Genomic DNA, 23,032 nt, shown 5'->3' on the forward strand with positions numbered 1-23,032 from the left:
ATATGTAAAACATTGTCAACACAGTTAAGTTGTATTGTATTTAACTTCTAAATGTAATGTGTTTACATGTACAACTGCTTGTTCTCTAACATTTATCTGGGAACATTCTGTGGCTCAAATATTAAATATATTTTTAGAAGCAAAACTTGGTTCTTTTAGGCCTACAATGTTGAGGAGACACTTTAAAAAAGTTCGGTTCTGCATGTGACGTCACGCCAGCTACTTCCGGCAAACAGGGGCAAGACCTCCGGTGCGCAGAAAAGATTCTGCAGCCTATTAACCGCGATTGGATGTGGACTTGGAAAAAGTAGAAGTCGTCCGCGATGAGGCGCCAAGTCGTGCTGTTGGTGCCGCTGCTACTGCTGCTGTGCTCGGCTAGCTCGGCGGCCATCGAGCCCATCAGCACCAGCATCGCGGTTGGCATGGCGGCCGCTTTGACGGGCTTTTTAGCCAGCTACCAGAACATCTTCTACCACTTCCACGAGTGCTGCCGTCCCGAGTGGATCGCCTTCAACAGAACGGGTGACAGCAACACACCTTTCCAGCTGGTTTTAATCTATAAAAGTGTGTTTATGTCTTTGGATTTGACACGCGAATTATTGTCCTCAACATTTTCCAAAACACGGAGGAGCCCGTGGAGTTGGAGTCGCGACTTGATGACGTGTACGGAAGTGTCACGTTGGTTTGAGACAGAAAGCTAGCGAGCCTCCCTGCTTTTCTGTTTCGTTTTGGGCGCTATGTTTGTTTGTCGCGCACATCAAGTGTTGAAATTCGGCGTTCGACGATGAAAGCCACGCGCGTATGTTTATGGTTGCACATTTTGTCCATTGTTGCGATACTGGCCGGTGCTTTTGACCCAATTACAACCGCTGTGGTGCTCGGTATAGGCGCCGCGTTGAGCCGAACCATTTGTAACTATTTACACGAGAGCTGCGATTCAAAATGGATCGCCTTCAACGCCACAGGTGAGACTCACTTAAAAAAAATTTTTGTGTGTGCGCTAGTAACAGCGTACAACACTTTAAAAGTGTCGTCGGGCGCACCTGACACATAACGCCATCACACATGGAAAACACGACACGAATTTAAAGCAGTAATTTAAAAAATAAACAACCAAAAAAACCAAACATTTAATATAGAAAATACAAAAACGAATTTTTTTAAAACCAATAACACTGAACTCAACTGGGTAATCATTTATACCGTTTTACCACTTAAGACACAACACTGAACTCAACTGGGTAATCATTTATACCGTTTTACCACTTAACACACTAACACTAACCACTTACAACATAGTCGGGGCAGAGCGTTAATTCTTTAGCGTCGTGTGTTTAAATGAACATTGTGTGTGCAGGTTTGAAGGAGGACTTGGGCACCAAGCTGTTCGGGCAGCACTTGGCGTCGCACATCATCGTTAAGGCGGTGAGCGGCTTCATGAACAACCCCAATCCCAAGAAGCCGCTGGTGCTGTCTCTGCACGGCTGGACCGGCACGGGCAAGAACTTTGCCACCACGCTCATCGCCGAGAACATCTACAGGGAGGGCATGGACAGCAAATTTGTGCACGTCTTCACCGCCGAGCTCCACTTTCCGCACACCAGCCAGATGGACACCTACAAGGTATGGCGACTTTGTGTCTGGTGGCGTTCCGATTAAGGTTACAACATGTGGTCATTTTCTTCAAATGGGAACTTCTCATGGGAATAAATTGGGGAATTTTTTTTTTTTGAAGTTTGAAACAAATGAGCATCTGTGGAACTTAATAAGAAGTTACTATGTGATGATGACTTGACTGTGACTTACAATTATGTCCTTTTTATTATTCACTTAACGTCAGATAACAAAACAAAATGTTTATATTTATGCTTAATTCGACATGGACCAGTCCTAGATTCTGATGGTATTAATATTGAAGTACGTGAGATGTTCCAGCCCAGGTTGTGAAGTTGTCCTTGTTGTTGTTGTTGTTGTTGCAGACTCAACTGCAGCAGTGGATCAAAGGCAACGTGAGCAGCTGCGCTCATTCCATGTTCATCTTCGACGAGATGGACAAGATGCACCCGGGCCTGATTGACAGCATCAAGCCCTACTTGGACTACTACGACAAGGTGGACGGCGTCTCCTACCGAAAAGCCATCTTCATCTTTCTCAGGTGACAACCTCAAACCTTTCTTATTTTATTATAGTTTGAAAAGTGGTCATTTATGACCATAAGTTGAGATGAAAGTAAAAGTATCGCAGGAACATTTGAAATAAAAACTTAAAATGTATTACATCATTTTGCCATTAGTTTTTTTTTACCTGACTTTTTGTTCTCCTATTCTTGTAACATTTCCAAATATTTTTACCTCAATACATATATTTAAAAAAATAAATAAAAATAAAATCCAACTCATGGTGACTTTTTCTTCGTTAAAATGACTGTTCTGGTCAAATGTTTGTTTGGCGCCATAGCAACGCCGGCGGCGAGAGCATCGTGCAGACGACGTTAGATTTCTGGAACGCGGGCAGAAGCCGAGAGGAGATCGAACTCAAGGACGTGGAGACGTCGCTCGCTCTGTCCGTCTTCAACAACAAGAGAAGTGAGTTTGCAAATGTTCCCATTCTTTTTTTTATTATTATTTTAATATTTCTACTTTTAAGGGAAAAACAAACTCACAGTATTTGTTTTCATCATATATTTATTGCTTGTGAAATTGAGGGGAAAAAATTCATATAAAAAATCCCAGAAATGTAAAATAAAAATCTCATAGACAAAAGTTGAGTTTAGCTATAAATCTCCCAGAAATTATTTTTTCTTCTTGTGATTCTTTTAAAAATCTCATTTTATAAAGACCTCTGAAATCTTGTTCTAAAAATGTTTCCTCATAATGTTCAGTATTTTCCAATTCCCCGTCATATTGTGACCATTTTCTACCTAAACTGACAACCTGCATAATTAACAAACAAAAAAACATTTAACGTAACTATTTTTACTTTTACTTTTTATTTTAAAAGTTTGGCCGCACCTTCTCATTCAATACATGCTTTATTTTCATGACTACGTACATTGTCGATTGTCACTGAAGGCATCAAAACAATGACGACTACGACAACAAACACATCTGGAGTTATGTACTTCACAAAAAAAGGCGAAAATAATACAATAAATACATAAATAGCCACCCTTTTCGCGGATTACTTTTTTTTTGTGCACATTTTTGGCATTCTCTCGATGAGCTTCAAAAGGTGAAACCTGAAATGGTTTTCCAAGTCTTTAAGGAGTTCCTAGACGTAAGAAAGTCAAGAGTATGCAAAAACGTAAGGCTATTTCAAAGAATCTATCATATAAAGCATGTTTTCAGTTATTTCGCCTTTTTGTTGTTGTTGGGTACGTAACTCCACATTAGTTCATACATAGTTTTGATGCCTTCAGTGAGAATCTCCAAAGTAACCAGTCACGAGAATAAAGTAAATGCATTGAATAAGAAAGTGTGTGCAAACTTATGGCCTATACAATATCTCTCTATCTCTCTCTCTCTATATATATATATATATATATATATATATATATATATATATATATATATATATATAGATATAGATATATATATATATAGATATAGATAGATAGATATATATCTAGATAGATAGATATATCTAGATAGATCTAGATAGATAGATAGATCTAGATAGATAGATAGATCTATCTAGATAGATCTAGATAGATAGATAGATCTAGATAGATAGATATATCTATCTAGATAGATATATCTATCTAGATAGATAGATCTATCTAGATAGATAGATATATCTAGATAGATATATCTAGATAGATAGATAGATCTAGATAGATAGATCTATATATCTAGATATATATATAGATCTATCTCTATCTAGATCTATCTCTATATCTAGATAGATCTATATATATATATATATATATCTAGATAGATCTATATATATATAGAGAAACAAAAAGTTGTAAAAGTTTTGGTCACGTTCTCGTCTCCCAGGCGGCCTGTGGCACACGAGCCTGATCGACAAGAACCTGGTGGACTTCTTCGTGCCCTTCCTGCCTCTGGAGTACCAACACGTGGTTCAGTGCGCCGTGGCCTCCATGACGGCGCAGGGCCTGAGGGCCAACGCCGCCGTGGCCGCCGCCATGGCCAGGGACCTGCTGTACTTCCCCAAATCCGAGCGCGTCTTCTCCGTCAAGGGCTGCAAGACCATCGACAGCAAGTGGGAATATTACACATAGCGGGCGGACGGACGGACGGACGCCGCGTTTGTAACGTCGCTGCGCATTTTCCGACGAGCGGGAAAAACTGAAGCGCGTCGCCCACACTGAAGGAAAAAAAAGTGATTTGTGTTTTTTTTATTTCCTTTTTTTTTTTACAAAATAATTTTTCATTTTAGGAACACATGCCTTAATTTTGTCCCCCCCCCCCCTTTTCTATTTAAGGTTAAAGGGGGGGGGGGGGGGGAAGTCACGCCAAGAAAATGTTAATTCTGTTCCTACAGTTTCCTAGTTCAGGAGTCGTTAATTGTTCGTCGATACATTTTTGGACCTATTAATTGAAAGCGGATTATTCGGGCGCACTGGCGGGAATCGCTGATCTCTACTCGACATGCATTTTGAGATGAATATTGAACACTAATTGGAGGAAACTTGATGTATTGGTTGAGCAACATGATGGAAACGTTGGGCACTTCTCGTCACACTCTTTTACTTCCGTGAACCAATCTTATATTTTATTTTTTTGAATGTGGGAGGAAGATTCAAACCTCAGAACCGCGATAGCTCATATATCTCATAATCATTCTTGTCATTTTTGTACTCCGGAGCAGCTCAAATGGCATCCATTTTGAGAGAAAATTGCAGGTTCAATCTTTTAAGTGGTCACCATCACACAAAATAAAATCAGATGTTCCTCTTTGAAATTGTACTCGCGCGTGTGTAAACTTTATTGGTATCAAATGTTGACACGGGTGACACGTTAGCCTCCTCCGTGTGTGTTCTGGATCTACTTGGACCCCCCAAAAATATGTTGTGGCACAAGTCGTCACGTGCAGCACGTCTTTCACCGGACAGTCTTTAGGTTTGAATGAGTAAAGAGTCTTAAACCAGCAGGACCGCGTTAATGCAGCCGTCGTTCTCCGGGTTGTTCGTCACCTGTGCGTATTTACCTGCGAGGGCGAAAACATTTTAATTAGAAACATTTGACTTAAAAACCATCAACCTTCGAAGAGGGGACGAGTTGGCAAATCCACGTCCAGAAAGTAAAAACCCGGCCACATTTTGGTTTTAGCCCCTCGTGCTAAATAGCTAGCTCGTTAGCAGGCTAGCAGGCAAATGAGCACCCGGGGAGCTAGCTAGGAAGCTTGCTAGCTAGCACCTGGGGCTAAAGCCAAACTGTGGCAGGGTTTTTACTTTCTGGACATGGATTTGCCACCTCTGGCAGAGGGGACGAGTTATTTGAGTTTAGTTGTTCAAATGTGGTAGCAATCGGAATTAAAAAAAAATTGAATTAATTCCTACAAATTTCTTAAATGGCCCTAAAATGGTTCCGTCAGACAAAAATTGACTTCCTGTGCCTTTTCTGGCTATTTTATTATTATTATTTTTAGACTTTTTGTCACTTTTCATGATAGAAATGTTTATAAAATGTCTTACTGCTAAGAAGAACAAAATGGCTGACTCTTTTCTGACATGACTTCTTAATCTTGAGATATTTCTCCCGAGTCTGTTCATGACAGACATTCCTCCCAAATTTCAAAATCTTTTGAACAAGTTTGGTTTGGAAAGACTCCCGGAAATGACCTTAAAATGGCCCGGATATGTTCGCCTTCATGACCGCTTCAAAACAAAATGGCTGACTTGTATTTTCGGGATTTTTTTCTTGCGACCGTTTTTGCAGGTTTAGATCGACATTTCTACCAAATTTCATGTCGCCGGGTCAATTAGCGGTTCAAAACATGTCAGCAAAAACTCTCTAAAATGGCAGCTTCAACTCAAAATGGCTGACTCGGGCCATCTGAGCAGTCTGGCCTTACCCCAGACGACTTTGCCTCCCTGCGTGACCAGGCCCAGCTCGCTGACGTTGACTTCCACCACGGTTCCCTTGGTGATGACGCCCAGCGCGGTGTAGAGCGGCGACGACGGGTTCTTCTTCACGCCCAGGATGGGAAGGCAGAAGGTGGCTTTCAACTCGGGGTGCGTCACGTGCGCCTTCTTGAAGCGCAGACCCTGCAACGTCGACACCATCTCGCTCAGCCGCAACGTACGCGGATTGCCACTTTTGTCTTCTACCGTCGACTGCGATGATCACATGACCGAAGCCAGAAAGCGTTCGCGCCGACTCACCATCGGTCTGATGAAGCGCTCGTATTTGGGCGGTTTGCGCGTGAAGCCGTCGCCCACGAAGCAAACTTTGGTCACGAGTCTCTTCCAGGCCTTCTTCTGCCGCTTGCCCGTGCGGACGACTTTCAGCACCTCCGTCTCGCCCTGGGCTCGCACCTTGGGCAGCGGCACCTCCCATTTGCCCTGCAAGACCAGGTCGAGTCAAAAAAAAGGGAAAGAAAAGGACGACGGCGGCGATGCGAATGGGACTCACCGCCTTCTCTTTGCGCTTCTGCTTGATCATGTTGGAAAGCACTTTGGCTCGGGTTTGACCCTCGCGGTCCAGCAGGTAGGCGGGCACGGCGCCCTTGGGGGTCTTCTCGTCATCCTTTTGCTTGGTTTTCCTCTGCTCGTGCATTTTGAGGCTGCGCACAGATATTAAGTGTATTACTACTAAAAGTATGACATCTGACGTAAACACACATTAAATACATAAATTAATGAAGGGCCTTATTAGTCTTTGGCTTTTTGGCACTTTTTGATGGAAAAAGTCCAAACATTTGTGCATTTGCCAACTCACGTCTTCTTCATCTGGATCTTCTCGGCGTGCCGCTGCTTGTGATAAAGTTTGGCCTTGAGGCCGATCATCTTGCGGGCCTTGTGCGAGCGGCTGTGGGCCTCGCGGCTCTCCTTCTTGCGCTTGCGCTCGTGGTGGTCCAGGCGGTAGCCATGCCGCTTGCGGTGCAGCTCGATGTGCTCGTTCTGGGGCTGTAAAAAACAAACAAACAAAAAACGTAACTTTTAAAGAAAGCGTGTTCACAAGGTGATAACGAAAATGTGGCTGGTGAGAAATAAGTTGTATAATTGTTTTGTATTTTTAAGAGGGGAATAAAGCTGTATATTTTAATTGAAAAACATTCTCATGAGAAGGAAATAGAATAATTTCAGTGTGGAAAATTACATGCAAATACATTGTGAAAATATATATATTTTTTAATAAAAGTTTATAATGTTCAGGAACAGAAATTTGACATTTTCTGCAATAAAAGCATAATCTACGGAGAATTAAAAAATAGAATAAAGTCAAGCATTCAAGAAAATATACAATAAAATATGTTCTCTTTACAGGGAAGTTCTATATTTTTTCATGAAAAATGTGCCTGTTTGAGGGGGTAAAAAAAAGCCGTATACGATTTTGACAAATATTTTGTAAACTTTTTTTTTTTCAGGAAAACGTCAGTCTTTCAAAAGAAAGCTGCACATTTTTGATTGCGGTTACTTAATCATGTTTGGGTGACACTTTAGCAGAGTCGAGCCATTTATATTACGCTAACAACACTTATTTGAATCAACCGATTTGTTTAGATATGATCAGAAAAAAATCGCCATATGACAAACGAATGTTGTGTACACAATTCAAGCTGGCTAGTTTGAGACAGCCACATGGAGGCGAGCTAGCCTTAGCATCGGGTGTTGTTTATCATGGTAAATATCGAAATACGGCGCTTAACACATTCAGCTACTTACCATGTTGTTCTGCGAGTGTTACGATGTTCAGATACACTTTTGGTTTCTGGTGTAAACGTTTGTTCAAACGTCGACAAGATGATGTTTTTATCTTGAGGCTCGGGTTTAGATGTCGACGTACCCGAGCCGACTTTTAGAGGAAGTACGTCACGGTGTTTCTCTGCTAATGTTCGACTGTGAGCGTCGTTGTATTTCCGGGTAGAATCTAATATTCAAATGCATTTAATAAATAAAGATGCGTTACTGGTTGTAGCATAGTAAATATAATATAAGTGTAAAGGATTTTAAAAAAAAATCAAAACATGTCCATTTTACGGAGGTGGTTTTGACTTACGGAACATTCGCGTCGTCGAGGTTCCGAGGGGGACGTAAATTGGAACAGTACCCAAATTAAATGTGACTTCTGGAATGATGTGTTCAGTGTAAATATCTGCTATTTTCGTACAGAATATATTGTAAACGTAATTTTTTTCCCTATGGAAAAGTCATATCGCCCCAGGCTTAAGTGATCTCTCTCGGGAAGAATGACGAGAAGGTTAAACGGATATTAATATTTGGCCGTCATTGGACAATTAAAGGATGATTTGGGTAAGAGAGAAACCTTGCGGTCAAGTTACTTGCGCTCATGTTGTGAGACGTTCACTGTCCTTTGCAGGAAAAGTATTTCTTGGTACTGCAGTGCTGCAGATGGAGACCGAGCAGGTTTCTACAGAGGAGTTACAGCTTTCTTCCTGGTGGTAAGTCATGTCATAGATTATAGCCATTTTCACTTGGTATTATTACAACAAAAACAAGTGTAATACTGTAGTTTTTTTCTACGTATGAATGTATAATGCCATAATCACACTTTTACAGATGATGTGAAATCACTGCGGTCTGTGGTTAGCCCGGATGTGTCCAAGTAAGTGGTTAAGTAGTTTTACTTTGTGAGTCTCACACACATTTTTTTTTATCTTTACACTGGCCTGACCATAACATTTATTTATTTTTTTAAATCAAAGGCAGAGCAGTTTTACTTTATTTTAGTTGAATAGCAGTGCATACCTTGCTTCTTTTTTTTCCTTTTTTTTTTACACTTGTATAACCCCACAAATTAAAGTCTGAGTAATTTTTTTTTTTTACATTTTCATGACAACAGAAATACACTTTGCACTTATATATATTTTTTTACACCTGTAAAACACTAAAAACATATCTATGTCCACAAGAGCACTCATTTCACTTTATTGTACATGTATTTTGCACAGTGGTTAACTTGCAGGCTTAAAAATGCCGACCGAGTATTTTTACTTTATTCTAATAATGTCATAGTGTTTCTCTTACACTTGTATGACCTCCAAAACGTGTCTTAGAATCCGCAACATCGGCATCATGGCGCACATCGACGCGGGAAAGACGACGACCACGGAGAGGATGCTTTACTACTCGGGCTACACCAGAGCGCTGGGAGGTGAATTTGTGGGATGGGAGGAAGAAAAAAAACATTACAGATGACATCAAGCTGCCAATTTTTTTTAAATTTTTTTATTAATTGTGGTGATGCCCTTCAAGATGTGGACGATGGCGACACGGTGACGGACTTCATGGCTCAAGAGCGTGAGCGTGGCATCACCATCCAGTCGGCGGCGGTGACCTTTGACTGGAAAGGTCACAGGATCAACCTGATAGACACGCCAGGTTAGGCGATGCATCGGATTTTGGCAGGAACAAAAAAACAAATCTTGCTTTTGTTAAGCATTCCCGACTCAATTTTATAGATGTTTAGGAAGAATAAGAAAAAAAATGAATAGCCTTGGAAAACATTGCCACAAGATGGTGCCAAATCACAATCTAAATAAGAAAGAAGTACATTGAAAGTGATACCTCTCGTTTGTCTTTTGAGGAGCTAAGTTTAGCCTGTGTTGCTACAGAATCTCCCCTGTAAGACGATTACATTGAAGGTTAAGAGTTTAAAAAGTGTTCAAATCAAGCCTCTCTATATTTTTTCCTAATATTTTTGTCAGGAAAAAAAAAAGGACTGATTAAAATATTACTTTTGTGCGTATGCGTCATACCAGGTCACGTGGACTTCACTCTGGAGGTGGAGCGGGCTCTTCGTGTTCTGGACGGGGCCGTCGCAGTGTTTGATGCGTCTGCGGGTGTCGAGGTTTTCAAATTTCTGCTGAAAAAAACGTTTTTTCTCCCCCCTTTCCAAACTCGTTTCATCTGCTCCATGTGTATCCGTTAGGCCCAGACGGTGACCGTGTGGAGGCAGGCAGACAAGCATCACATCCCCTGTGTTTGCTTCTTGAACAAGATGGACAAGCCCACAGCCGAGTTTGGGAATAGTCCACTAAATATACATTTTTCTCTAATTATTCAAATAGTTACGTAAAGATTTTTTCCCCCTTCTGTTTAGTCTCAGTTTCTGTTTGGAAAGCATCAGGCAGAAGCTGAAAGCCAATCCGGTCCTGCTCCAGGTAACATTTAAAAAAAATTATTTAAATCTTTTGATTATTTAATATTATTTTTGAAATTTCCTAAGAAATCTGAAGTATCTTCTACTGGTATATTTTCTTATATAGTGGCTGTTCATCTATTCAATTGCTCAGTACGAAAGTAGTTTAATTGTAATTCATGACCAAGATCATAACTTTACTCATATGAAATCAGTTTTCCTTATCCCCAAATAATGAATGTATATTATTGTAATAAAGAAAATATTCTATAGTAAAAAGGCAGCAATTCATTGAGGTACGGACTCTATTAGATCTTAAACCACCATTTGAGGAAATTCGCTGTCCTGCTTTGTAGCTTCCTGTCGGCAGAGGAAGGAACTTCTCCGGCGTGGTCGACCTGTTGACCAATCAGAGGCTGATGTGGAAGCCGACGGACGACGGGCGCCTTTTTGACACCAGAGCCCTCAGTGGGTCCCGGGAGGAGGAGGCAGAGCTCGTGCGGCAAGTTCGCCAGGCCAGAACCGCGTTGATTGAGCAGGTGCAGTGTCGTCCGACTCAATTAATCGCGGTTAACGACTCACAAATTCACTGATTGGGAATATGTTGTTTTTTTTCTTCCTTAAAATCGAATCAACTTGTATTCATTCATTTTGAAGTGTAACGTTAATGTCGTATTCTCAATGACAGGTAGCAGATCTGGATGACGAGTTTGCCGAGCTGTTGCTGACCGACTTCAGTGACAATTTTGACGCCGTTCCTTGCGTAAAAGTGAGTTGTTGTGTGGCAGCATTTTCAAAATCGCCAGCTGCGCTGAGCGGGCGCCTGTTATTTGCGAGTTTTATGGCGAGTCATCAATGCAATGATGAACATTTAGTGTTCAATCGGACAAGATCTCTTGGACAAGTCCATCTTTGAAGGGCTGCTGGAAATCTCCAAAATGGCAGACTTTTTTGTGGGTTCACTCAAGATCGATGTTCTTGAGTGAAACTGGGCTCGGTGGTAGAATTTTCCAAATGTCCCATGGGGCGCTATTATCGCTCGCCCGCTGAACAAGGTTTTGTTTTCAGCTGCAAGAGGCGGTTCGACGGGTCACTCTGGCCCGTAAAGGCGTGCCGGTGCTCTGCGGAAGCTCTTTGCGCAACAAAGGCGTGCAACCTCTCCTGGACGCCATCACCGCCTTCCTGCCCTCCCCCGATGAAAAGCCCCACGACCTGCTGTGAGTCAAATATGCTTCCTCCTTTCACTTGACTTCAGGGAACGACATTTTGCTTGTTGATAAGACTTGAGACTTACTTCTGACTTGCACCCCTCTGGTGGGTGGGGGGGGGGGGGGGGTCTTAACAGGCGCTGGTACAAGGACGACTTGTGTGCTCTGGCCTTCAAGGTGCTCCACGACAAGCAGCGCGGCCCTCTGGTCTTCCTCCGGATCTACTCGGGAACATTGAGCGCGCAGACGGCGGTGCACAACATCAACAGGAACAACACGTGCGTCTCTACGAACGCTGTGCGAAAGTGTAATTGCACATTCGCTACAGTAGGTGGCAGTGGCGCGCTCATTTTCAGAGGAAGTACCATAGCTCCTCTGAGGAAGTGCACCTAAAACAATCTTGTAAACAAATGGTACATAAAATTTGTAGTCACGGTGGAGAGTTGTTGGGGGGGGGGGGATATTTTCTTCTTCTGGATGGGGGGGGGGGGCAGAACAAAAAATAATTGAGATATATATATATATATATATATATAAATATATTTGGATGAAAGTAAGGACTGGAATGTATAGATTTTTCTTATGCTCTAGGGAGTAAAAGTAAGAATTCATTTAAAAAATGCCTACATTACACATACTGTACCTAAAAACGTTACGTTGTGCTTCAGTGAGAGGATGAGCAGACTACTGGTGCCTTTTGCCGACCAACATGTGGAAATCTCCTCTATGACGGCGGGAAACATCGCCCTAACTGTCGGACTCAAGCAGGTGAACTTCTATGGAGGACCAAAATTGCCAACATTTAAAATTAATAAATGACTAAAAGTGAAAATAAAAATGGATATAAAAAATATAATACAAAAATACTAAAACAATAAATATATATATTATATATATATTATATCCCTAAATAAAAAATAAAAAAACAAGATTCAAAAAATAAATATCGAAATAAATACAAAAATAAATGTATAAATAGAATTAAACATCAATCAATAACTAAAAACGCTCTGCTCTCACATGTATTTATTTCATGCTGCAAGACGCTCTGTCAAGTCGAAAATGTTATTCAAATGAAGGGGCGGTCCTAAGCGTGTTATGGGTTGGGCTTGGCTGTTGCAAACTGCCCAGAGTGAGTGGGACGGCAAACAAGGAAGTCTCGCCGCCGTCGCTGGCTTGCATCCGGAGCGCCAGCAATGGACGACTGTCTTGTCCACTGTCACCGCGACTTGTAACTTTCTGGACAACAAGTTGCGGTGACAGTGGACAAGATAGTCGTCCATTGCTGGCGCTCCCCATGCAAGCTGACGAGACTTCCATTTATTTGGTCAGTTTTGCTCCTCCATAAACTTCGTCGCCGCCTCCTTTTCCGTCATGTCCTGCCGTCCATGTGCGTTCTCTCTCTCAAAGACAGTAACTGGCGACACCATCGTCTCCTCCAAAGCGTCGGCCACTGCCGCCGCCCGCCGAGCGCAGACTGAGGGACGGACGGGCGTGGTCCTGTCCGGGGTGGAGGTCCCTGACCCCGTCTTCTTCTGTACCATTGAACCCCCAACCATGGCCAAACAGGCTGGTGAGTTTGCGTGAGGCTTCTTCTTCGACAATGACTTGCTATTTTTTGGTGTGTGTGTTTTTTTTTACCACCCAGATCTTGAGAACGCGCTGCATAACCTCCAAAGAGAAGACCCCAGTCTCAAAGTCCGGACCGACCCAGATTCCGGACAGGTATGATCGTCTCAACCGCGACTCAGGCTTGCCAGGTTTTACCAAAGTTCCAAAGCACACCGCATTTAATTAAGGCTCCCACACATCATAGCGCCGTTGTATCAAGCTTTGCTCTGCTAAGTGCAGTGCGAATAGGGCTTAACCCAGTGTGAAAAGGGGCTGGCGACTGAATTTTCCATCGTGCCGCCCCCCCTCAGACAATTCTGTGCGGGATGGGAGAGCTGCACATCGAGATCATCCACGATCGAATACGAAGGGAGTACGGCATCGAGACCCACCTGGGCCCGCTGCAGGTGGCGTACCGGGAGACCATCCTCCACCAGGCTTCCGCCACAGGTACGCCGGATGGGTTTGCTGCCCCCGATTGGGCTGCCGTGAACCTCTCCCCTTTTGATCGCGGCAGACACGCTGGACCGCACAGTGGGCGAGAGGCGGCACGTGGTGACGGTGGAGCTGGCCGTCCGACCCGGCGGCGACCACGCCGTCGGCTCGTGTCAAGTGGCGTTCCTGGAGGAAGCCGCCGGGACCTTGTCGGGCAATATGAGGGAGGCGGTGGAGAATGGAGTGCACAGCTCGTACCTCCAAGGCGAGTAGGTCGTGAAAGTTGGGCTGAGTGTGTGAAATGCTGATATTCGTCGATGTCTTCCCTCATCCAGGTCCACTCCTGGGCTCCCCCCTTCAGCGCGTCTCGACACTGATCCAGCGCGTCAACATGGAGGCGGGAACATCTCCGGCCATGGTTTCTGCTTGCGTGTCCCGTTGCATGCTGAAGGTTTGGAAAATGATGCGCCACCTTTTTTTAAATGGCGAATTTGGACAATTTCAAAGTTCTGTGCTCGCCCCCCCCCCCCCACCCCCCCGTCCCCCCGTGCAGGCCCTGAGGCTGGCCGGGGGGCAGATCCTGGAGCCCGTCATGTCCATGGAGGTGATCGTGGATGAGGAACACCTGGGCGTCGTGTTAGGCGACCTGGCCCACAGGCGAGGGACGGTCCGGGAAATCCAGAGTCGCCATGAGGATAAAGTGCTGCTGGCCAGCGTGCCCCTGGCGGGAATCAAGGTTCGTCCCAAGATCTGTGCTTCCGTCTCGTCTCGCCTGTTTGTATTTCTTTTTTTTTTTCTGCGGAACTCAATCCCAATCTAATGCAAAAACTCAACTTATTTTTGGTTTTGTGCTCTTTCTACAACGCCAAAGGGCTATTCCACTGCCCTGCGAACTTTGACCTCGGGGAGGGCCACCTTCTCGTTGGAGCTGGACACTTACGAGGCCATGAGCGCACAGGAGCAGAACGTGCTGGTGAAGCGAATGGCCGGCTTGCTGTGATTGGCTGCTGATTTGGACCCAAGGCGCGGCGAGAACAACTTTCCACCACTCTGGACTTGGTTCGAATGCCGTTCGGTCCATCTGCACATTTTCAACGCCGCTCGTCCTCATTGGCGTCACGAGGGTGAGCCGGAGCCTATCCCAGCGGATCGCGGATTCGAACCTCCTACCTCAGAACGGTGAGGCGGATGTGCTAACCACTCAACCACAATGCTGTCTGAACAGCTGTCAATAATAATAAAAAGAAAGTGTATGTCAATTGATCAGCATTTGTATTCACAATCAGTTTTACAAACATTACATAAGAGTGCATTGATCAGCGTGTGTGCAAAAAAAAAAAAAAAGTGCCTTCATCATGCGCCGCCGCACTCGATTCTTCACATTTTTCCCCCGTCTTCCTGTTTCTCCTCAAATTCCCTTGAACTCGTGGGGGCAGTAGCTGGAGAACAACGGCTCGGCGGGGATCCCGCGCCTGCCACCGACACGGGAGAAAATCATTCACGCCCCTTTTCCGTTTTCTTCCAAGTCTAAGAAAAGGCAAGCGCGGCGGCTACTCACTCGACCATGCGACAGCGGTGCGAGGACAGCCGGTCGTACGCGTCGTTGACGTCTGTCACGTTCTTGGCGCTCCACAGACGCTCAGCCACGGCGCTGGCGCGAGGCCTGTCCCGAGCAATGGAGGAAATGAGTCATCATACGCAGATTCCCGGGTTCACCTTTTCGCAAATTCAGCGGATGGAGAGCTACGTTCATGTGAGTTCAGGAGTTATTTAAGGTTCAAACTATTAATGTAAGCAGTTACTGTATGTCAAAAATGAGTGGTGGGGGGGGCATCAAACACTTACCTTGATAAGTATTTGCGGGGGGTTACTATGTCACGGATTTAAGTTTTAATGCGAATGCCGAGCGGACACAATAGAAATGTGAGGAATGTAAAAAAAACAACAACTTTATAGTAACATTGCAAATGAGCCGAACAGTTTGACGTTGTAACGGTTGAAATAATTCATTTCAATAGATATCGCGTAGACATTTTCCACGGAGAAACGTCCGTACCAGAGTCGCGGCGTGAGGTTGGTGGCGTCCACGTACTCGCCCCACAAGCAGGCTTCTCCGCCGATCACCAGCTTCTTCTGCGCCTCAGTTCCTATTTGGGGAAAAAGATGGCGGAGAGAAGATTTAACTATGCTGAAGTGATGTGATTGTTAAAAAAAAATTTTTTTATTAGCTTTGGTTCATCCAACAGGCTTACACTCATTTTTTAATGAAACAATCATAGTTTTGGTGGGAAAGTCAATGTATTGGATCATGTATGTGTATTATTATTTTTTAGTTATTTTAGAATTTGTTTTTACTTTATTGTTTTTACATTGGTTAACTTTGTTTGACACCGTGTGAAAGATAGCAAATTAGCAATGTTGTTGCTGTAATTAAGTGTTTTCCTCCACTTAACATACTTTGCGTTAGTGTTTCTACAGTGGCTAACAACATTAGCATTTTGTGCACGTGTTATATCTAAATTGGGGGTTCTCCACTTTTTTTTTTAAACATTTGTACAAATGTTACAAATGTGTTGCCTAATAGTAACGTAACTGCCCGAGTCATCTTTGCGATAATAGAAATAAAATCAATAATAAAAATTCAAATATGACATGGGCAACGTCACTATTCAGCTAACCCTTGTCGTCAAAACAGTTTTCGAAACTTGAAAACATCTCAAGTCAGAAGAAGCATTGAGGAACGGATTGCGTTTTTTTTTTTCCACATTGAGCGTTGGCACTGCATTTTGGGGACACAAACCCTGGAAGTCCTGCGGGTCGGCCTTGTAATGGCCCTGCCAGTCCTGTCCGTAGGAGATACGGTTCAAGTACCAGGGGGTGGACAGCAGGGTTCGGTAACCCGCCGCGGTGACGTTGGCCATCTCATTCTGGTATTGCTGCCGGGTACCTTTCCACACGTGGATGAGTGTGTCTGCCTTCAGCTACACAACACACATAAGACAAGCCACCATGTCACAAAGTAGGGGCGTCCCAAGTTTGGCCTTTGCCGCTTGCCGTACATTTTTAAGTAGCCCTCCATTTGAACCGGCCCGGCAACGCAATGATGTGGTGTCGGAAAAGTGGCGGGTTAAAAAAAATAAAAAAAATAAATTTAAAATAAATTTAAAAAAATAAAAATAAATTAAAAAAAAAGGAAAAGTGGCGGGTCGCCACATCCTAAACTAAACTAAAATAGGGACAAAATTCCTCTGAAGGCATGTTTTTGCTCCACTTCAGCTCCGTGTCAAAGTCCGACTTGTGAACACGTCACATTATTGATCCGGCTTTAGAAATTGCTAGCGTACTACAGATTGCTCTTGTTTTGCTAGTGAATGTGGAGATCTGCTGCTGCTTCTGCTGCAAAAACTGGCCTTAAAAAAAAAAAAAGGCACAAAATGAGGAATATTACAATTACTGTCAAATCTGCCATTTGACAAGGAACATTTCACTTGGCAACGTCACAGCTGTGCGTTTTTTTTAAGCATAAGCCTGTTGACGAATCCAAAGCCTCTCGCACCCCCGCACTGACCGTTGAAGCCGAGCGGTTCCACCTTGTAGTACTTGAGCCAGTCCTGGGCGTAGCTAATGTAATCGAGGTACCAGGGCGCCGACAGGATGGCGGTGAATCCGGCCGCCGTCACGTTGCGCATTTCCTCGCCGGAGTCGGCGCCGCCCATCCAAACGTGCACTACAGTGTCCGGCTTGAGCTGCAACGTGCCCAAGCTTAGCGGCGCTTCACTTCACTGACTTTGACTCTGCTTTATTATTAGGCACAGCTCGAACTTACTGCAAGAATTTCACGATTGGTCTCATTATAAAACAAACGCTCAGCATGTTTGAGTGACTGTATATTGCTCAAAGTTTGCGCTGTCATTCTTGAGCCTTGGGGTATTTTTAACAAATGCGTGTCACATGTTATTAAGAGAACCATTAAAAAAAAAAAAAAAAAAAAAAAAAGAGCAATGATGATGACATTTCCGAATGAACAATACTGAGCTCTTAAAAAAAAAAAAAAAAAAAAAAAGAGAACCATTAAAATTAGCAACAAAAAAAAATAGCAACAAAAAAAAAAAAAAGCAACAAAAAATTTTTTTGCAAGATGCGTCTCCTTTAAGCGTCCATTCTGCATTTACCTTCACGCCATTGTCGAAGACCTCCTGCCAGATGATGTAGCCCTTCTTGGTGGCGGTCACGATGTCCAAAAGTCTACATCAAATCAGATATTGATATTCATTGTCAAGACATTGAGCCTAATGATACATTTTCCAACTCCACCTTTGGATATAAAAGGACTCCAGCTTGCTGTAATTTTTCCCAAAGCCTTGCTGCTCCATAAACGTCTGGATGTCAGGGTTGGACTTCCTGGAAAGGGGAGAAGACGTGGAGTGGATGAGTGTTGCAGGGGAGACACCTTGGCGTACGCGTTTGGACGCGAGGCCCACCAGCAGGTGAAGTCCACCTCGTCGCCCCCCAGGTGAACATAATCGTCTGGGAAGACGGCGGCCACCTCCCGGAAGAAGCGGCTCATGAAGCTGTAGGTGGTGTTGATGATGGGGTTGAGTGGGCCAAAGCTGCCTGACGGTTCGGAGCCGGCAAAGCACGGCGTCAGAAGATCTGCTTGTCCTGAGGAGAGGTGGATTTATTCATATTGGCATACTCCAATCTACTGACTAGTGTTTCCTAACCTTTATGGCATTAAGGCACATTTTTTTTTACATAAGACATATCTCTGTAATACATTAACAAACTATTTAATGAGATTAATGAACCAATTTCAAGAAGTAAACTCAATTTTAATTACCGGTGTATAGTTTCAATTCACAGAAGCCAATACTTGTGTTTAAATTATTATTATTTTTTTTTAAAGGACTGGGAAAAGTAATAATACTACTTGACATTACATTTTGTTATGGGCTGCAACATTGTATGCCCAAATATGGTCAGTGTCATGTTTATTTGTTGTTGTTGTTTTTACCTATCAATAATATCGGCACGTTCCTACGTTGTCTGTTTTTTTTATTTTTATATTTGCATATTAATTTTAAAAAAGTGTTGAAAATAGCTTGAGAACAAATTAATTTGCTCTCTTAACTGGTCGAATGGAGAAGTGTTGTAAAACTCACTAAGCGGGAGCCATGCGGTTATTACGTCGCCTCAAGATTGAAAGCCTTCATTTTTAGACAACAGGCCAAAATAGTTTCATTAGATAAATCCAAGCAAGCCTGTTTTGTTAAAGAATAGAGAGCTATAATGCTTTGGTGGTTTACTGTATTATGCCGAGTATGGTGGCTGACAAGGGACACCGACCTTTGCCCCAAGACTGCGTGTGGCCCGGAGTGTCAAATTCCGGGATGACGCGGATGCCTCGCAGGCGAGCGAATTCGATGATCATCTTCACGTCGGACGGCGTGTACACGTGAGTGTACGGGTGGTACGCCCCCTGCAGTGAAAAGACATGGTTCCCATGTTGTATAGCCACACCCGCCAAATCCAGACTGGCCAATCATAGCGCAGCAGACAACAAAGGTAAGCTCTGTAAGCAAAATGCCAACATTATACGACCGACATGAGGCCACGTTGATATCCTTGGCATGCAAGCGCTTTGCTAGCTAACCTAACAAGGCTAGCCACTTAGCTCGTTAACCAAAAGGATAACGTTAGGAAACTGGAATGAGGCCTGGCTTTTATCTGTAGCGCTTGAGTTTACCGTCGGCTCCCAACTAAGCTCGCTAGTGTCGTGGATAGCATTTAAGCTTCATGTCAGTATCTAAATATTTGTATTTTGGGTGAGTTACGTAGCTAGCCTTGTTAGCTTACTAGCCTCATTAGCTTAGCCAGGTAGCTTGACGGCAAGATAATCTACGTGTGGCATACATATTTGGGGTGTTAGTGAGCTAACAAGGCTAACAACTTAGCTTGTTACTCAAAATGCTTACATTCGGATAGCAGTATGAGGTGGTTCCTAACTAATTCACAGTTCATAGGTTACTGACCTTCTGGCTGAGGTCCGGGAATGTTCGGCTCAGGTACGGAAAAGATTGATCGTCGACAATGTGCCAGTGGAACACATTAAACTTGTTCATTGCCATTGTTTCCTGGAGTCATGAAAAAAAAAGACAACAAAATGCTTGAAAAAAAGTTAGCAACTTTGATTTTTTTACCAATCCCCCCCCCCCCAAAGTACCAGATTGGCCAGAATGACTTTGACAGGTAGGAAGTGTCGGGAGGTGTCCAACAAGATGCCACGATGTGCAAATCGGGGGAAGTCGCTAATTTCGGTCCAATTGACAGTTTTCTAGAAAGACCAACACAAAGCTTAATGACACGAAGAATAATTGTGAACAACTGGAAATATAAAGAACAAATGATGAACACAACTTGTGAACGTTCATGTAATCATTTTACGAGTATGACTTCAATGGCAAAGTCCACTTACAGCCCCAAATTCATCCTCATACACCAACTGACTGAATGTTTCCAGACCTAAAAACAGACAAAATAGACGTATTGACTGGATACAAATTGCAAGTTTGCATAACAATTATTTCATTTTTTTTTCTTCATGTTAACAATTTTGACGCTACGACTCCTTAAGTCATCTTTTTGGGTGACAAAATATCAAGATTCAGCCAGTTTGATTCAGGAAGAGAGAGAGTGACAGTGAGAGCAAGAGAGAGAAAAAAATAATTGAAAAATAAAAAAAAATGCTAGCATACCATGCAGGGCACCCCAAACTTTTGGCGCTTTCAGGATGGCAAAAGGCTGGTCCACCAACAGTTCATCTGAAGACATAAACACGTTTTGTTTTTAGTGGCGTCATCATGTGACATTGCGTAAGCACTTTGAATAGGTTTATATAGTACACTAAAGTGATTAGAAGGACGAAAAGGGTGTCAGTAATAGACCATACAACAGGAAATTGAGCCCATTACAACATAAACATAGCATGACTCTTGTCCCGTAAAGGCTTGCAGTACAAATATGGCTGTCGGGTCAACACACTGACAAAAAAATAATAATAATAATAACACAGAATGTAGGCAAAACTTGTCTTTCAGTGACGATAAAGTAACTGTAAGCCAATGATGGATGAACTTACATGACTCGTCCGATGTCACACTGGGGTACTGGTCACATTCGGGATCTGGGTCTGTGATCAAAACCTGCAGTCCCATCAGTGCAGGAATGTCAGTCCACTTGTCTTGTGTGCGCGGCCATTTGGTTTTAACTCCGCCAAAAATGTACTTGTAGTACCTATAAAAGGAAGACATTAAAAAAAAAAAAGACAAAGAAAAGTGGGTGAGAGTGTTTTACACTGTGTCATCTGTTTTGTGGTTTGTGGTGTGGCAATGTACATAAAAAAAAAAAAAAAGGCTAAGGATAAGCATTTATACATAGTTTAGGTATTTTTGTGTAGTTTTTTTCAACTATCTGTTGTTTTAGCTTTATGTTGTTTATGTATTTTGGTTACTTATTAGCTCCATTTGAGACATCTGGTATAAGATTGTCTTTTTATTGCATTTTGTTTTTATGTGTTGCTGACAAAAAAAAGTTACCGTACTTGAATCCTGTGTTTACGATTACGAGTAGTGGGAAGTAACTAAGTACAAATACTTTGTTGTTAATGGAGTAGATACCCGAAAGTCTACGAAGTATTATTTGTTTTTCATTACATGATTTTTCAGGTATCTTCCAACTTTGAAGCATTTGTTCTTTTAAATTGTGCTACTCAGGTTTTTTATGTAGTTTTTTTCAACTATCTGTTGTTTTAGCTTTATGTTGTTTATGTATTTTGGTTACTTATTAGCTCCATTTGAGACATCTGGTATAAGATTGTCTTTTTATTGCATTTTGTTTTTATGTGTTGCTGACAAAAAAAAGTTACCGTACTTGAATCCTGTGTTTACGATTACGAGTAGTGGGAAGTAACTAAGTACAAATACTTTGTTGTTAATGGAGTAGATACCCAAAAGTCTACGAGGTATTATTTGTTTTTCATTACATGATTTTTCAGGTATCTTCCAACTTTGAAGCATTTGTTCTTTTAAATTGTGCTACTCAGGTTTTTTATGTAGTTTTTTTCAACTATCTGTTGTTTTAGCTTTATGTTGTTTATGTATTTTGGTTACTTATTCGCTCCATTTGAGACATCTGGTATAAGATTGTCTTTTTATTGCATTTTGTTTTTATGTGTTGCTGACAAAAAAAAGTTACCGTACTTGAATCCTGTGTTTACGATTACGAGTAGTGGGAAGTAACTAAGTACAAATACTTTGTTGTTAATGGAGTAGATACCCAAAAGTCTACGAGGTATTATTTGTTTTTCATTACATGATTTTTCAGGTATCTTCCAACTTTGAAGCATTTGTTCTTTTAAATTGTGCTACTCAGGTTTTTCAGGTATCCTTTTCATTTACAACAAAGTACAACAACAAAAAGAAGTAAAACAACAATTTGGAAACAATTAAAGCCAATATCACCTCCGGTAGGCGTTCTGTAGGAGGTTACAGCTCGGCCCCGCCGACGACGCTTTGCCGTCGAAGATTTGAAAGCTGGCGGCGGCTAACTTGAAAGGCACGTCATAGATGTCCACTCGCTGGGGTAGCGGCCACAACGATCCCCATTTGGAGGGCTGCCGGAACCGGGCGAGCTCTTCGTCGAGCCGGGTGTCCTGCCGGCGCCCCCAGCAGGAGGACAAGACCGCCAGCAGGACGACAACGGTGAGGGAAGAAAACATGCTCCGCTGAAGTGACAGCAAAAGAGTCACGAGACACCGACCGCGAACAGCAGTAGGGTAATGTCCAATGGGCGGGGCCAAAATGGCGGAACCGGAAGGCAGATTTAAAGGAACACTCTTTATATTTTACGCTCCTCAAAGCTAACATTTTGTCCTTGTGTCATTCTTTGTTCTCACCGTCGACAAGAGCATTTTTTTGTGAAAAAACTAATAAACGTATTTTTGTGTGTCACTGGATTTCCTTTTACTGATGTTTTATGTGTTTCATTTATTCTCTGAAGACATTGTCCACTGGGTGTCCCTGTTGTTCCACATTTCTCCTGTTTGTTTGTTTTTATATCAAAGAAACTTAAATGGCTTTGCGGCAAATTATTTAGCGGTTGAGATGCATTCAATTTTGTTTTTGTTTATTTTTCGAACGAAGCCGAAGCTTATAAATTCTCGTTCCCGATGTGCTTATAAAAAAGACACGTTACATTCTTCACTGTGCAACTGTGTCCTGATTAGCCAATTAGTTAACCAAAGAATACAGCAAATACGCCATCCAAACTCAAACATAAATATACTTATACATTTCTGATATTCTAGTAGGATTTCTGTTTTTTTTCTTTTCTAGCCTGAAAGTTTTTTGCTGTCTGCTATTTCAGACTATTCCGTTCCACCTTTTCTAAGGCCACAGTTGCAGCTGCCGCCGTTATTTTTGTGATGTGAAG

General features: G+C 42.7%; 4 protein-coding genes across 7 annotated transcripts; 2 read left to right on the plus strand and 2 right to left on the minus strand.

Annotated features, from left to right (window-relative positions):
* The first annotated feature begins 222 nt into the window (after positions 1–222).
* Positions 223–4,931, plus strand: tor1 (torsin family 1). Of its 2 annotated transcripts, none has more exons than XM_086095958.1 (5): positions 223–522; positions 1,358–1,623; positions 1,980–2,155; positions 2,458–2,585; positions 3,999–4,931. In XM_086095958.1, exons 1-5 carry the CDS (start codon positions 324–326, stop codon positions 4,241–4,243), a joined length of 1,014 nt encoding a protein of 337 aa, XP_085952084.1. In that variant the 5' UTR covers positions 223–323; the 3' UTR covers positions 4,244–4,931. The 2 variants fall into 2 exon arrangements, with proteins under 2 accessions (XP_085952084.1, XP_085952085.1); XM_086095959.1 differs by lacking the exon at positions 223–522 and adding an exon at positions 640–965.
* On the minus strand, positions 4,927–8,000 carry nsa2 (NSA2 ribosome biogenesis homolog (S. cerevisiae)). Its single transcript, XM_086095961.1, has 6 exons — positions 7,853–8,000; positions 6,906–7,093; positions 6,600–6,750; positions 6,350–6,529; positions 6,040–6,232; positions 4,927–5,172 (listed from the first exon to the last, which is right to left on the minus strand). The coding sequence occupies exons 1-6, from the start codon at positions 7,853–7,855 to the stop codon at positions 5,105–5,107; spliced, it is 783 nt and encodes a 260-aa protein (XP_085952087.1). The 5' UTR covers positions 7,856–8,000; the 3' UTR covers positions 4,927–5,104.
* Positions 8,001–8,232: 232 nt separating this feature from the next.
* Positions 8,233–14,812, plus strand: gfm2 (GTP dependent ribosome recycling factor mitochondrial 2). The gene is made up of 20 exons (XM_086096718.1): positions 8,233–8,440; positions 8,508–8,589; positions 8,708–8,753; positions 9,205–9,302; positions 9,404–9,529; positions 9,910–9,998; positions 10,080–10,168; positions 10,251–10,311; positions 10,646–10,828; positions 10,978–11,058; positions 11,358–11,506; positions 11,635–11,775; positions 12,166–12,265; positions 12,908–13,070; positions 13,146–13,222; positions 13,420–13,558; positions 13,626–13,808; positions 13,879–13,994; positions 14,097–14,279; positions 14,415–14,812. Exons 1-20 carry the CDS (start codon positions 8,432–8,434, stop codon positions 14,541–14,543), a joined length of 2,244 nt encoding a protein of 747 aa, XP_085952844.1. The 5' UTR covers positions 8,233–8,431; the 3' UTR covers positions 14,544–14,812.
* Positions 14,750–22,398, minus strand: hexb (hexosaminidase B (beta polypeptide)). Of its 3 annotated transcripts, XR_015097254.1 has the most exons (15): positions 22,063–22,398; positions 20,682–20,836; positions 20,299–20,364; positions 20,019–20,065; positions 19,767–19,877; positions 19,576–19,677; positions 18,890–19,022; positions 18,025–18,205; positions 17,858–17,944; positions 17,716–17,788; positions 16,344–16,524; positions 15,600–15,690; positions 15,102–15,206; positions 14,892–15,015; positions 14,750–14,768 (listed from the first exon to the last, which is right to left on the minus strand). XR_015097254.1 is itself a non-coding variant. In XM_086096719.1 (14 exons), exons 1-14 carry the CDS (start codon positions 22,317–22,319, stop codon positions 14,952–14,954), a joined length of 1,653 nt encoding a protein of 550 aa, XP_085952845.1. In that variant the 5' UTR covers positions 22,320–22,398; the 3' UTR covers positions 14,799–14,951. The 3 variants fall into 3 exon arrangements, 2 of the variants coding, with proteins under 2 accessions (XP_085952845.1, XP_085952846.1); XM_086096719.1 differs by lacking the exon at positions 14,750–14,768 and having other exon boundaries at positions 14,799–15,015; XM_086096720.1 differs by lacking the exons at positions 14,750–14,768; positions 16,344–16,524 and adding an exon at positions 17,112–17,289 and having other exon boundaries at positions 14,799–15,015.
* Between the last annotated feature and the right edge of the window lie 634 nt (positions 22,399–23,032).

This window comes from Leptonotus elevatus, chromosome 15 (genome assembly GCF_054856555.1).
Source record: "Leptonotus elevatus isolate MCC_2025b chromosome 15, RoL_Lele_1.0, whole genome shotgun sequence".
In the NCBI taxonomy this organism is placed as follows: Eukaryota; Metazoa; Chordata; class Actinopteri; order Syngnathiformes; family Syngnathidae; genus Leptonotus; species Leptonotus elevatus.

Excerpts from the sequence above, each read along its gene's own strand:
- hexb (XM_086096719.1), bottom strand. The coding sequence starts at position 22,319 with ATGTTTTCTTCCCTCACCGTTGTCGTCCTGCTGGCGGTCTTGTCCTCC. Across the intron at positions 15,691-16,343 it reads CGACCCGCAGGACTTCCAGG|GAACTGAGGCGCAGAAGAAG; the intron begins GTTTGTGTCCCC and ends TTCCCCAAATAG. Across the intron at positions 15,207-15,599 it reads AACCTCACGCCGCGACTCTG|GCCTCGCGCCAGCGCCGTGG; the intron begins GTACGGACGTTT and ends TGCTCGGGACAG.
- gfm2 (XM_086096718.1), top strand. Across the intron at positions 10,312-10,645 it reads CCAATCCGGTCCTGCTCCAG|CTTCCTGTCGGCAGAGGAAG; the intron begins GTAACATTTAAA and ends CCTGCTTTGTAG. Across the intron at positions 13,071-13,145 it reads AACCATGGCCAAACAGGCTG|ATCTTGAGAACGCGCTGCAT; the intron begins GTGAGTTTGCGT and ends TTTACCACCCAG.
- nsa2 (XM_086095961.1), bottom strand. Across the intron at positions 6,530-6,599 it reads AGAAGCGCAAAGAGAAGGCG|GGCAAATGGGAGGTGCCGCT; the intron begins GTGAGTCCCATT and ends CTGGTCTTGCAG. Across the intron at positions 6,233-6,349 it reads AGCGCTTCATCAGACCGATG|GGTCTGCGCTTCAAGAAGGC; the intron begins GTGAGTCGGCGC and ends TCGACGTTGCAG.
- tor1 (XM_086095958.1), top strand. The coding sequence starts at position 324 with ATGAGGCGCCAAGTCGTGCTGTTGGTGCCGCTGCTACTGCTGCTGTGC. Across the intron at positions 523-1,357 it reads GATCGCCTTCAACAGAACGG|GTTTGAAGGAGGACTTGGGC; the intron begins GTGACAGCAACA and ends TTGTGTGTGCAG. Across the intron at positions 1,624-1,979 it reads GCCAGATGGACACCTACAAG|ACTCAACTGCAGCAGTGGAT; the intron begins GTATGGCGACTT and ends TTGTTGTTGCAG.